This window comes from Rhinatrema bivittatum, chromosome 8 (genome assembly GCF_901001135.1).
Source record: "Rhinatrema bivittatum chromosome 8, aRhiBiv1.1, whole genome shotgun sequence".
In the NCBI taxonomy this organism is placed as follows: Eukaryota; Metazoa; Chordata; class Amphibia; order Gymnophiona; family Rhinatrematidae; genus Rhinatrema; species Rhinatrema bivittatum.
Window position 1 is genome coordinate 237,016,533 of NC_042622.1, and position 12,026 is coordinate 237,028,558.

The following is a 12,026-nucleotide window of genomic DNA, read 5'->3' on the forward strand; positions in this document are numbered from 1 at the left end:
CTCTCCAAGGAATTAACTCATCTTGACCTCACAGACGCAATCGCTGCTACCACCTCATGGATCAATATCACCAATAATATCACTGACCAAATCTGCCCAACCACCTCTAAAGTGCTACAACCTTCCCCAGACAACAGGAAACCATGGTTCACCCTGGAACTGAAGTCCATTAAACAAGAACTAAGATGTAAAGAACAAAGCTGGAGGAAAAACCCTTCCACCATGACGCAAGCCATCTACAAATCCCTCCTCAACACCTACAGGAACGCCATCCTCAGAATAAAAAAAGATTTTTACTCTAAAAAAATCCACAACTTCATCTTTGACTTGAAGGCACTTTTCTCCTATGTATCAACACTCACCAAACCTTCCCCTTCCATTATCCCAGATAAACAAGCACTCAATAAAGCCAGTGAACTGGCCTATTATTTCAAGAAAAAAATCTCCAACCTGACCGACCCTCTTACAACTCTCAACCCCCCGTCTATTCACTCTCTGGTGATCCTGCCACAACAAACCTCAAGTCTGGAATCCTTCGAGCCCACTTCTTCCCTCGAAATAGAAAATATTCTAAGGAAACTCAAACCTTCCTCCCACCCGTCGGACCCACTACCAATGAACCTTCTCATCTCCATCCCGAATACCATTTCTAAACCAATTGCAGAAATCATAAACATGTCTTTAAAACAAGGCATTGTACCAAAACAATTAAAACTGACAATTCTCAAACCTCTACTAAAAAAACCAAATTTATCACCAACGGACCCAACTAACTTCCGCCCCATAGCCAGCTTACCTCTGATTGCCAAACTGATGGAGAAAGTAGTTAACAAACAACTCTCGGAATACCTTGAAGAAAACAACATTCTCGCCCCGACTCAGTACGGATTCCGAAAATCCCCAAACACTGAATCCCTCCTTCTATCACTCACGGACACCATCCTCTTAAACCTAGAGAAAAAACAATCCTACCTTCTGGTTCTTTTAGACCTGTCCGCTGCCTTTGACACGGTTAAACACGCAACTCTTTTAGAACGACTAGCAAACATAGGCATCAAAGGATCTGCACTTAGCTGGTTCATGTCTTTCTTATGCAACAGGTTCTTTAAAGTTAGGATAAACAATAAAGAATCTTAACCCATCCTCTCAGACCAGGGAGTCCCCCAAGGATCCTCCCTCTCACCCATTCGATTCAACATCTACCTGCTCCCGCTCAGCCAATTACTCACAAATCTAAAGTTAACTCACTACCTCTATGCAGACGACGTTCAAATTCTCATCCCGATCACAGAATCCCTTCACAAAACCATGACCCACTGGAATGACTGCCTTCAGTCAATCAAGCGCCTACTCTCCAGCCTCAACCTAGTCCTCAATTCCAACAAAACAGAGATGCTCATCATATCTCAAGACCACAATCACGCCCTCCTCAACCTACCAAGCTCTTCTCAACCAACATCACTAAACCCTAACCTATCACCATTTGTGAGGTACCTAGGAGCCTGGCTGGACAACCAGCTGAACCTAAAAAAATTTATAAACAACACCACTAAGGAGTGCTTTTACAAACTGCAAGTCCTCAGAAAGCTAAAACCACTCCTTCACTTCAATGACTTCCATCTGTTGCTACAATCCTTCATTCTATCTAAGATCGATTATTGTAACTCCCTATTGCTCGGACTCCCCGCCAACACCATCAAACTTCTTCAGATGGTTCAGAACGCCGCCGCCAGAATCCTCACCAGCTCCAATAAAAGAGAACACATCACCCCCATCCTCCGTTCCCTACATTGGCTGCCCATCAAATACAGGATCCTCTTTAAAGTTCTCACAATTATACACAAAGCGACGCACAACCTCATTCCCCTCAAATTAAGCATTCAATTGAAGCCACACACCTCTTCCAGCCAATCAGAAGCGCATACAAAGGCACACTGCATGCCCCCCCAGCGAAAACAGCACTAAGGAAGCGGACCCTATCTACAGCAGGTCCCCATCACTGGAACTCGCTCCCCCCGGACCTACGACTTGAAACATGCCCCTCGGCTTTCAAGAAAAAACTAAAAACTTGGCTTTTCATCCAAGCCTTCCCGGACACCTAACCTTGACCTGGGTTTAATATCAGCCTGGTGACCTGGGCTTAAAACCAGTCTTGCCTTGTCCACATTTTACTCACACTCATCTTTGGACCTTGGTTCAACAAAAGTCTTACTCAGTTCCTCAAGTACACTCATCCTTAGTAATTGTACATACTATAATCCTATTTACGTAACCTGTACCAGCACACGATACCCTCTTCTTTCATTTGTATAATCTCTCCCATCAAGTTCCCAGTCCTCTGGACCGTATCATATCTTAGACTGTTCAGTTTTAAGTTCCTTGTAACAGTTCTTGCATTCACTTGTTTTTTATGTTAGCTGTATCAGCTCTTGTATTCACTTGTTTCATGTACTGCCTTCGAGCGAAGTTGTAGTTTCTTGTAAACCGGGGTGATCTATATCGCATATAGGAACTTCGGTATATAAAAGTTAAAAATAAATAAATAAATCATCAGTTTTATCTTTCATCAGTGAAAGTTATGCTGGAAACCTTCCAATGCTTCCAGTGTGATTATTGCTGCCATGATCATTAGTGCAGTTTACAACTGATTTTAATTTGGGATTTGAGTAAGTGCAATGTACAGGGACTAGAAGAGAATTATTTCCCCCTTCTCGGAGAATCATGGACAGACAGAGAATATAACAACTTGGGAGAATGTGTACTTTGCGATAGGGATGTGAATCGGGCTTCAGACGATTGAAAATATCGTCGATATTTTCAAAATCGTCAGAAATCGGGGGCTCCCCCAAAACGATAGGAAAACCCCACGATATTGATCGTGGGGGTTCCCTTATCTTTTTAGGGGAGGGCGGGAAAAAGGCACACAAAAATAACCCCTAAACCCACCCCGACCCTATAAAACGAACCCCTTAGCTTCCCCCACCCTCCCGACGCCCCCAAAAACTTTTTACAGGTACCTGGTGGTCCAGTGGGGGTCCCGGGAGCGATCTCCCGCTCTGGGCCATCCTCCCGCTCCCGGGCCGTCGGCTGCCACTAATCAAAATGGCGCCGATGGCCCTTTGCTCTTACCATGTGACAGGGTATCCGTGCCATTGGCCGGACCCTGTCACATGGTAGGAGCACTGGATGGCCGGTGCCATCTTGTGCTCCTACCATGTGACAGGGGCTGACCAATGGCACTGGTAGCCCCTGAGACATAGTAAGGGCAAAGGCTATCGGCGCCATTTTGATTACTGGCAGCCGATGTCCTGAGTGCAGGAGATCGCTCCCGGACCCCCGCTGGACCACCAGGGGCTTTTGGCAAGTCTTGGGGGACCCTCCTGACCCCCACAAGACTTGCCAAAAGTCCAGCGGGGGTCCGGGAGCGACCTGCACTCGGACCGTCGGCTGCCAGTATTCAAAATGGCGCTGATAGCCTTTGCCCTTACTATGTCACAGGGGCTACCGGTGCCATTGGTCAGCCCCTGTCACATGGTAGGAGCACAAGATGGCGCCGGCCATCCAGTGCTCCTACCATGTGACAGAGTCCGGCCAATGGCACGGATACCCTGTCACATGGTAAGGGCAAAGGGCCATCGGCGCCATTTTGATTAGTGGCAGCCAATGGCCCTGGAGCGGGAGATCGCTCCCGGGACCCCCACTGGACCACCAGGTACCTGTAAAAAGTTTTGGGGGGGTCGGGAGGGTGGGGGAAACTAAGGGGTTAGTTTTAAAGGGTCGGGTGGGTTTTTTGTTTATCAGCTTGGGCCCAGCCGATAAACAAAACTGCGATCGGGCCCAATGGAAAAAAACCCACATGTGAATCGGAACTGGAATCCGAACCGATTCCGGTTCCGATTCACATCTCTACTTTGCGATACTTGTGTTTGAGGTGTAGTTCCTGGGGCCTTTATCTGGGATTATTAGCCCAGGGGATACATTGGATTTAGTTTATGCATTACCCTTGATAACTCAAGGCAAGTTACATTTTACTTTCTGTCCTTTGCATTTTGTCCACACTCTTTTAGGTTTATAATTTAAAAAAATATTTTTTTAAAAGCTTCTTCCACACAATAACATCCACTGTGACTGGACAGTGGACTAAGAGAGAAAGATTTGTCACAGCAAGGAACGTGGTCTAAATAAATGTTCGTCTTTTATTCAAAACAAGTGTAGAATGTGAAGAGAGAGGAGAATGGGATTATGGTCTCAAAAGAAAGGCAAGCCAAGAAACAGGCGTGTTGGTATTTTGAAGCATCCAGAGTGTGGGGTGGGGGAGGTTGTTTGTTCCTTTCAAAACTTTGAACTCTGAATATAAGTGGCATGAAGGCTGAAGTGTGAATGCCAGAGAATTGAGCAACTGTAACTCTGTATTGTGAGGATCAGAAAGGATTCCAGACAGCTTATTTGCTGAAATGTCCTGACCAGGCCAGCCGCTTTCTGGTACAGTGCATCCGCCCATCTCCCAAGTGCTACTTCATCCTGGAAATTGGTCCATTCACATCATTTAAGTTATGAGTGTGTACTTCCAAGCTGTGGAAAAATGCCGGTCTGTTCAGCTTTTAAACTATAATAGAGTATCTGTTGCTCCATCTCCTTGACATCCCTCTCCCCGGGAAAATAAAGAATTTAGCACATACTTGCCATGAAACTGTGCTCGTTTACTGTTTGTGTTAAAATATAATATCCCTTCCCCATAAAAGATTCATTAAAATTATTTGCTTCTTTCAGTTGATAATGAATAAGCAGATTGGAATGAAAAGATATGAACTGGATGGAAGAAAAGTTCTTTTCTACTTTGATGAGGTAATTTCTCTGACTTTTATGGCTCTGTACGCTCTATGGAGCTATGACCAGCGTTGTGTCCCAGCTGTATCTGCTAGAAAAGGCTGAGTCTGACTGAGAGAGTTGCATGTTTCTTGCAAAAGTGGGGAGATTTGCAGCCACTTATGCAGTTGCACCAATGTTGTGAATCGACCACTGTGTGCACACAAGAGGACAAACTAATTTATTGCTGGACCAGGGCTTTAAAATATTCAGGTTTTACCATTTAAAAAAAAAAGAAAAAAGAATGCCACAGCTATAGTTCTAAGCCAGACAGCCAGCCATCTGTGCAGAGAGGGTCTGACAGTTCCAGATGTGTTCCTTTATCTTAAAGCAGTGCTTTAAAATTGCAGCTTTCTGTAGGCTATTTGATGTCACAGTGCTAGTGACGTCATAATCCAGTTGAGCTATTGGTAGGCCTGTCTGTCTTGCTATATTTATATAATTTGGATCTATTATTTAGCTTGCTTTTACAGTAGCCTACAGCATTATTAGTAATTCAGATGCAATAAGTCTCTGCCCCAGAATTTGCAATCTGAGTGGAAACCAGAGGTAACAAAATATAGTGTCTTGCACAAAGATACGAGGATTGTCAGTAGAGAAAGTGTGATCTGAACCCTGATCTTCAGCCCATTGCTCCAACCACTAGGCCATGCCTTCTCAGACCTGTCTAACTTGCCTTCAGATAGAAGAATTGCCACTTGTGAAAAAGCCATTGTAAGACTATGATACCAAGGGCATTATATATAAGGTGAGCTAATCTCCATTTCACACTTTGAAGCCATTGCAATAAGGTGCACTAGGCCGAGCACACTCGTTTACTCCTAGTTATGTTCATGTAAGTTTACTCACAATTTAATAAGAAATTTAATGCTCAAAAAATATGCACAAATTAGCGCATATTACCTTTAATGAAGATACCAGCTATTACTCCCTGATGCAGAGAGGTTAATTTAGGTTTCCTTAATGCTGGAAATTTTACTGCTGGGTGAGAGGTGGAATAAAGTTAGCTCGCATTTCTGAGGCTTTGTTTGTCTCGGATACTGTGCCAGCATGGTCCCAGACCTGGAATTCTTGGGTGCAGGATCATGGATTTGGGTCTCCCAGGTCCAGGGTGAACTGCTGCACCTGGAAGTCTCCAGGTCAGGGACAAACCACCAGTTATCAAAGCTATGGATCTGGGTAAAAGTTGATTTTATGCACATAAACTGGCTGTCTGAAAATTGCCCTTCCTCAATATGGATAAAGGTATGTGTGGTGCTCCACAACGCATGTACTTTTAGCCACATTCAAGAGAGGAATTCCCAGGGACATATTTTGGATAGTAACAGAAAATAATCTGCATAGTTTGTATTTTGATGTCTGCATGCATTATTGTCCGAAGGAAATCTATCTGCATAAAAAGGTGCACAAGTTTAGCATTTGCTTTGTATCCTTGGTACATTTCAAAATGAAAGTACTGTGTATTTTACTTTGAAATTCTATCAGTCCATTGATAAAAAAATACCCACAGACTTTATCCTAGAGCTTGACAATCTTGGAGGAGTAGCCTAGCCTAGTGGTTAGAGCAGTAGACCAAGAACCAGGGAAGCCAGAGCTCAAATCCTGCTTCTCCCACTGACTCTGCTTGTGACCTTGAGCAAGTCATTTTAACCCTCTGTTGCCTCAGATATAAACTTAGGGGTTCATTTACTAAGCCAAGGTATTTTTCCCCATTGCATGGTAGGGGCAAAGGACTGGCTGTCGCCATTTAGAATAATGGTGGCTGCCAAGCCCGGAACCTAGGGGATATTTCAGGCCCTCACTGGGCTACCAGAAACTCATTTGTGAGTAAGGTGGGATCCTGGGGGCTGGGGTCTCTAGACTCTGAGGGCCAAATTGTTTGATTGAAGAAGAGGACTTGGGGCAAGGCCTGGCACCAATTTTAAACTTTTAAAAAAACTTTTGAATGATGGCCACCTCAGGGGTGATGGGGGACCTACTTGGGGCCGTTGGCCCCTTTAAGATAGGGCCCCAGGAGTATCGGAGCATGCAATAATATCCTGATGCTCCAAAGGGAAATTAGCTACAACTGTTGTGATATACAGCATGCACATGCAGGCTAATCAGCTCATTTAAAATCATGCAATGCTGAGGCCAGGTTAATTCGAGGTATTTCAAATTTCTCACAGGACAAGCAGGATGGTTGTCCTCACAAATGGGTGACATCGAGGATGGAGCCCACCACGGAAAACTTCTGTCAAAGTTTAAACAGAACTTTGACTGGCCCCTACTGGGCATGCCCAGCAAGGCACTGACCCTGCAGCCAGCAGGGGTCTCCCTTCAGTCTTCTTTTTTCCGCGCAGCAGTTGCCACGCGGTGAAAGGAGCTCTCTTACCACGTTCCTGACAGGAATTCGGTATTTTTCTTTCCGAAGAAAATTTGCCCCTCAGGGGTCTCCCTTCGACAAATTTTTGTCACCTCCGCGGAAACCGGTAAGTTTTTTGCCTTTTTTCTTCGACTACCGTCGAATTTGGCCCTCGAGGCCTGTTGGCAATTACCGAGCCCGCGACTAAATTTGGCCTTAAGCCATGGCGACGGGGTTCCGTCGATGCCCGGATTGTACCCGGACTATGTCAATCACAGACCCCCATAGGGTTTGTGTTTTGTGTTTGGGTAGTGAGCATGATGTCCTGACTTGCACCAAATGTGCCCTAATGACACCTAAGGGTCGCAAAGCCAGGATGGAGAAGATGGGGCTCCTCTTCCATGCACCCACCCCAACGCCATCGATAGCATCGACGTCATTGGAACCGGCACCGTCGAAGTTGCACCACCATCGTCAACCCTCCGGTGACCGTCCACCATCGATGACTTCTCGGCCGTCGACTCCTGTCCCCTCCCCGGATGGGCGAGGAGACCGGAAGGACAAGCATCGCCATCGACGGCACAAGTCTCGGCCTGTCGAGGATCCACAGTCATCGACCTCTGAACAAGCCGAGCCACCGACTAAGAGGCCTCGATCAGACTTGGCACCGTCCACGTCTCGTTCGCAGGCATCGAGGAAACCCTCACCCTCTCGGGGTGTGGGAGCCGTGATCCCACCGGTTACGGTGGTCCCTCCGGCTCTGCCTCAGCCTCCCTCTCCCGTCGAGCCGGGTATTGTTACCCCTGGTCTCCGGGCAGAACTGGACCGGCTGGTCCAGGAGGCCATCGAGAAAGCGATGCAAACATTCCAACCTCCATTGGCACCGTCTCCGGCACCGATTCCGGCACCGCCACCGGCATCGACCCCGGCACCGACTCCGCCACCGAGGAAGGAACCGACCACCGAACCTTTGGTGGAAGCGCTGGCACCGCTACTACAACGTATGGAGGCACTTGTACATGCCCTCCCATCGATTATTCCAGTAGCACCGACAGCGCCATCGTCTCCGACTGGATTTTCATCGGCGGGAGAAACACCGTTCCTGATTCCCCCTTCCGGGGTGGTCCCATCGGTGCCTTCTCGTATATCTCCACCGATTTATCCTTTGGCTCCATCGGTTCCAAGACCGGCACCGACTCCATCAGCAGCACCGAAACCCTCGATGCCGTTCCCAGTACCGATTGTACCACCGGTTCCTCCAAGGTTTCCTTCGATGCCTTCGGATCCTCAACCAGGTCCATCGGGGCTTCAACCCCCAAGTGATCCCTATGATACCTGGGGTGATGATACATCTTCTGACACAGATTTACCATCACCGCCTTCTCCTACAGAGAGTAGAAAAAGATCTCCTCCAGAGGATCTCTCCTTTATTAATTTTGTAAAGGAGATGTCCGAAATTGTACCTTTTCAGCTGCAATCTGAGACCGATGACAGACACCAGATGATGGAACTGCTTCAATTTTTGGACGCTCCAAAAATCATCGCTTCCATCCCCATTCACCAGGTGTTTCTCGATCTCTTAAAGAAAAACTGGGAATCTCCTTCATCTGTATCACCAGTTAACAAGAAGGCTGACTCCACATACCTCATCCAGTCAGCACCAGGCTTTCAAAAGCCTCAACTGGATCATCGCTCTGTTGTGGTGGAGTCCGCACAAAGAAAAGCCAAGCGTCTCAAGCCACACTCCTCCACTCCGCCGGTCAAGGACAATAAATTCCTAGACAGTGTGGGACGGAAAGTGTACCATGGAGCTATGCTGATTTCTCGCATAGCCTCATATCAACTCTACATGACGCAATATAACAGAGCCATCCTTAAACAGATGCAAGATTTTGCTGACACATTACCTGACCAATACCAGCCACAGCTTCAGGCCCTTCTTAACAAAGGGTTTGAAGCGGGGAAGCACGAGATCAGAACGGCTTATGACATCTTCGATGCCTCCACAAAGGTTTCAGCTACTGCCATCTCGGCCAGACGTTGGGCTTGGTTAAAGTCATCCAACCTTCGCCCAGAGGTCCAGGATCGTTTAGCGGATTTACCCTGCTTAGGGGACAATTTGTTTGGAGAACAAATTCAGCAAATAGTAGCTGAATTGAAAGATCACCACGAGACGTTGAAACAACTTTCTTCTGTTCCGTCTGAGGTTTCCTCCAAACAACCACTTAAGAAGGACTCTAAGAAGTCGTTCTTTCGGCCACGCCGTTACTACCCTCCATCGGCCAGGCCTCGTCCAGCTCGATCCTCTACTAGGCCTCAGCCGCGTCAGCCTAGGAAACAAAGGCCTACTGTAGCCCCTCCTCCTGGGCCTGCGGCTGGCCTTTGACTCCCCTGTAGGGAACACATGCCAAACCCCTCTTCCAGACATTCCTGTAGGAGGTCGACTGTACCATTTTCTACAACCTTGGTTGCAGATCACCTCAGATCAGTGGGTACTAACAATTATCGCACAGGGTTACCACCTCAACTTCATAACTCTTCCCGCAGACTCCCCGCCTCTTCAAGCGTGGAGTCTATCCACCCATTTGGCTCAATTACAACAGGAAGTGTCTCTTCTTCTGCAATCAAATGCTATAGAACCCGTTCCTCCCTCTCAACGAGGCAAGGGATTCTATTCCAGATACTTCCTAATACCAAAGAAATCAGGGGGACTACATCCCATTTTGGACCTTCGAGCCCTCAACAAATACCTTCAAAAAGAGAAGTTCAAAATGGTAACCCTAGGCGCGCTGCTCCCTCTGCTACAAAGAGGGGATTGGCTGTGCTCTCTCGACCTCAAGGACGCTTATACCCACATTGCGATCACACAATCCCATCGCAAATATCTGCGGTTTCTCGTAGGCCACGACCATTATCAATACCGTGTCCTACCTTTCGGTCTGGCTTCTGCCCCACGAGTCTTTACCAAATGTCTCGTAGTGGTAGCAGCATTCTTAAGGAAGGAAGGTGTCCACGTCTACCCCTACCTGGACGATTGGCTAATCAGGGCCTCCACCCAACAGATAGCTCAATCCTCCCTAAAATTGACAATTCAAACACTCCTTTCCTTAGGGTTTCTTGTCAATTACGAGAAATCTTGCTTAGTCCCGTCTCAAACCTTATTCTTCATTGGAGCAGACTTGGACACCTTACAGGCAAAGGCTTACCTTCCTCTTCAGAGGGTCCACACCCTAATGTCCCTGGCTCGCCAGCTCCAGTCTCAGAACACTGCCACGGCTCGCCAGTTCCTCATTCTCCTAGGACACATGGCATCCTCGGTTCAAGTCACTCCCATGACCCGACTAGCCATGAGAGTAACACAATGGACTCTACGACACCAATGGATTCAAGCTTTTCAGCCTCTGTCCTCCATAGTCACAGTCACACAAGCGCTGCGCCTATCCTTAACCTGGTGGACGACTCAGGTCAACCTCCTTCAGGGCTTACCTTTTCTTCCACCGGATCCGCAAGTAATCCTAACCACCGACGCTTCTCACATCGGTTGGGGAGCCCATGTGGACGACTTTCAAACCCAAGGGTTATGGTCCAAAGAGGAAGCCGAACACAGATCAATTTCCTGGAACTTTGAGCAATCCACTATGCGCTCCGCACTTTCAAAGATCATCTCTTTCATCAGATAATCTTAATCCAGACGGACAACCAAGTGGCCATGTGGTACATAAACAAGCAGGGAGGCACAGGCTCCTTCCTTCTGTGTCAGGAAGCTGCGCAGATCTGGGCGGAAGCCCTCTCCCACTCCATGTACCTCAGGGCCACTTACCTGCCGGGAGTAGACAATGTATTGGCAGACCAGCTGAGCCGTGTCTTCCACCCACACGAGTGGTCACTCGATCCTCTGGTAGCGACCTCTCTGTTTCACAAGTGGGGTTCTCCCCGCATAGACCTCTTTGCGTCCCCTCAGAACCACAAAGTGGACGATTACTGCTCTCTCATTCGGAGCCAGCACTCTCGGCCAAGGGATGCATTCTCCCTCAAGTGGACAACCGGTCTGCTCTATGCATTCCCTCCACTCCCTCTTGTGTCAAAGACTCTCGTGAAGCTACGCCAGGACGGAGGAACCATGATCCTGATAGCACCTTACTGGCCACGCCAAGTATGGTTTCCAATACTCCAGGATCTCTCCATCCGCAGGCACATTCCTCTGGGAAAGGACCCGCATCTGCTCACTCAAAACGACGGATGCCTCCTCCATCCCAACCTCCAAGCCTTGTCCCTGACGGCATGGATGTTGAAAGGTTAGTCCTTCAACCATTTAACCTTTCAGATTCCGTTTCTCGGGTCCTGATAGCTTCACGAAAGCCTTCCACAAGAAAGTCTTACTCATACAAATGGAAAAGGTACACATCATGGTGCACTTCACAGTCCCTTGATCCCCTTTCCTGTCCAATCTCCAAATTCTTGGACTATTTATGGCATCTCTCTGAATCAGGTCTTAAAACCTCTTCTATCAGAATGCATGTCAGTGCGGTAGCCGCCTTCCATAAGGGTATTGGGGGTAATCCTATTTCAGTGCAACCCCTAGTAACACGCTTTCTTAAGGGCTTACTCCATCTAAAGCCACCCTTGCGTCCTCCGGCCCCATCCTGGGACCTTAACCTGGTTCTTGGTCGTCTAATGAAACCTCCTTTCGAACCTCTGCACTCCTGTGACTTGAAATATCTCACTTGGAAAGTGTTATTCCTTTTGGCTGTTACTTCAGCTCGCAGGGTTAGTGAATTACAGGCCCTAGTTACCTATCCGCCTTACACTAAGCTCC

General features: G+C 47.5%; 1 protein-coding gene across 1 annotated transcript in view; it reads left to right on the forward strand.

The window, feature by feature from the left end:
* The window catches only part of CPAMD8 (C3 and PZP like alpha-2-macroglobulin domain containing 8), a 510,164-nt gene that overhangs the window by 457,801 nt on the left and 40,337 nt on the right, over nucleotides 1–12,026 (forward strand). Inside the window, exon 37 of the mRNA XM_029614183.1 lies at nucleotides 4,771–4,845. Coding sequence (XP_029470043.1) covers nucleotides 4,771–4,845 — 75 coding nt within the window. The remainder of the gene's footprint in view (nucleotides 1–4,770; nucleotides 4,846–12,026) is intronic.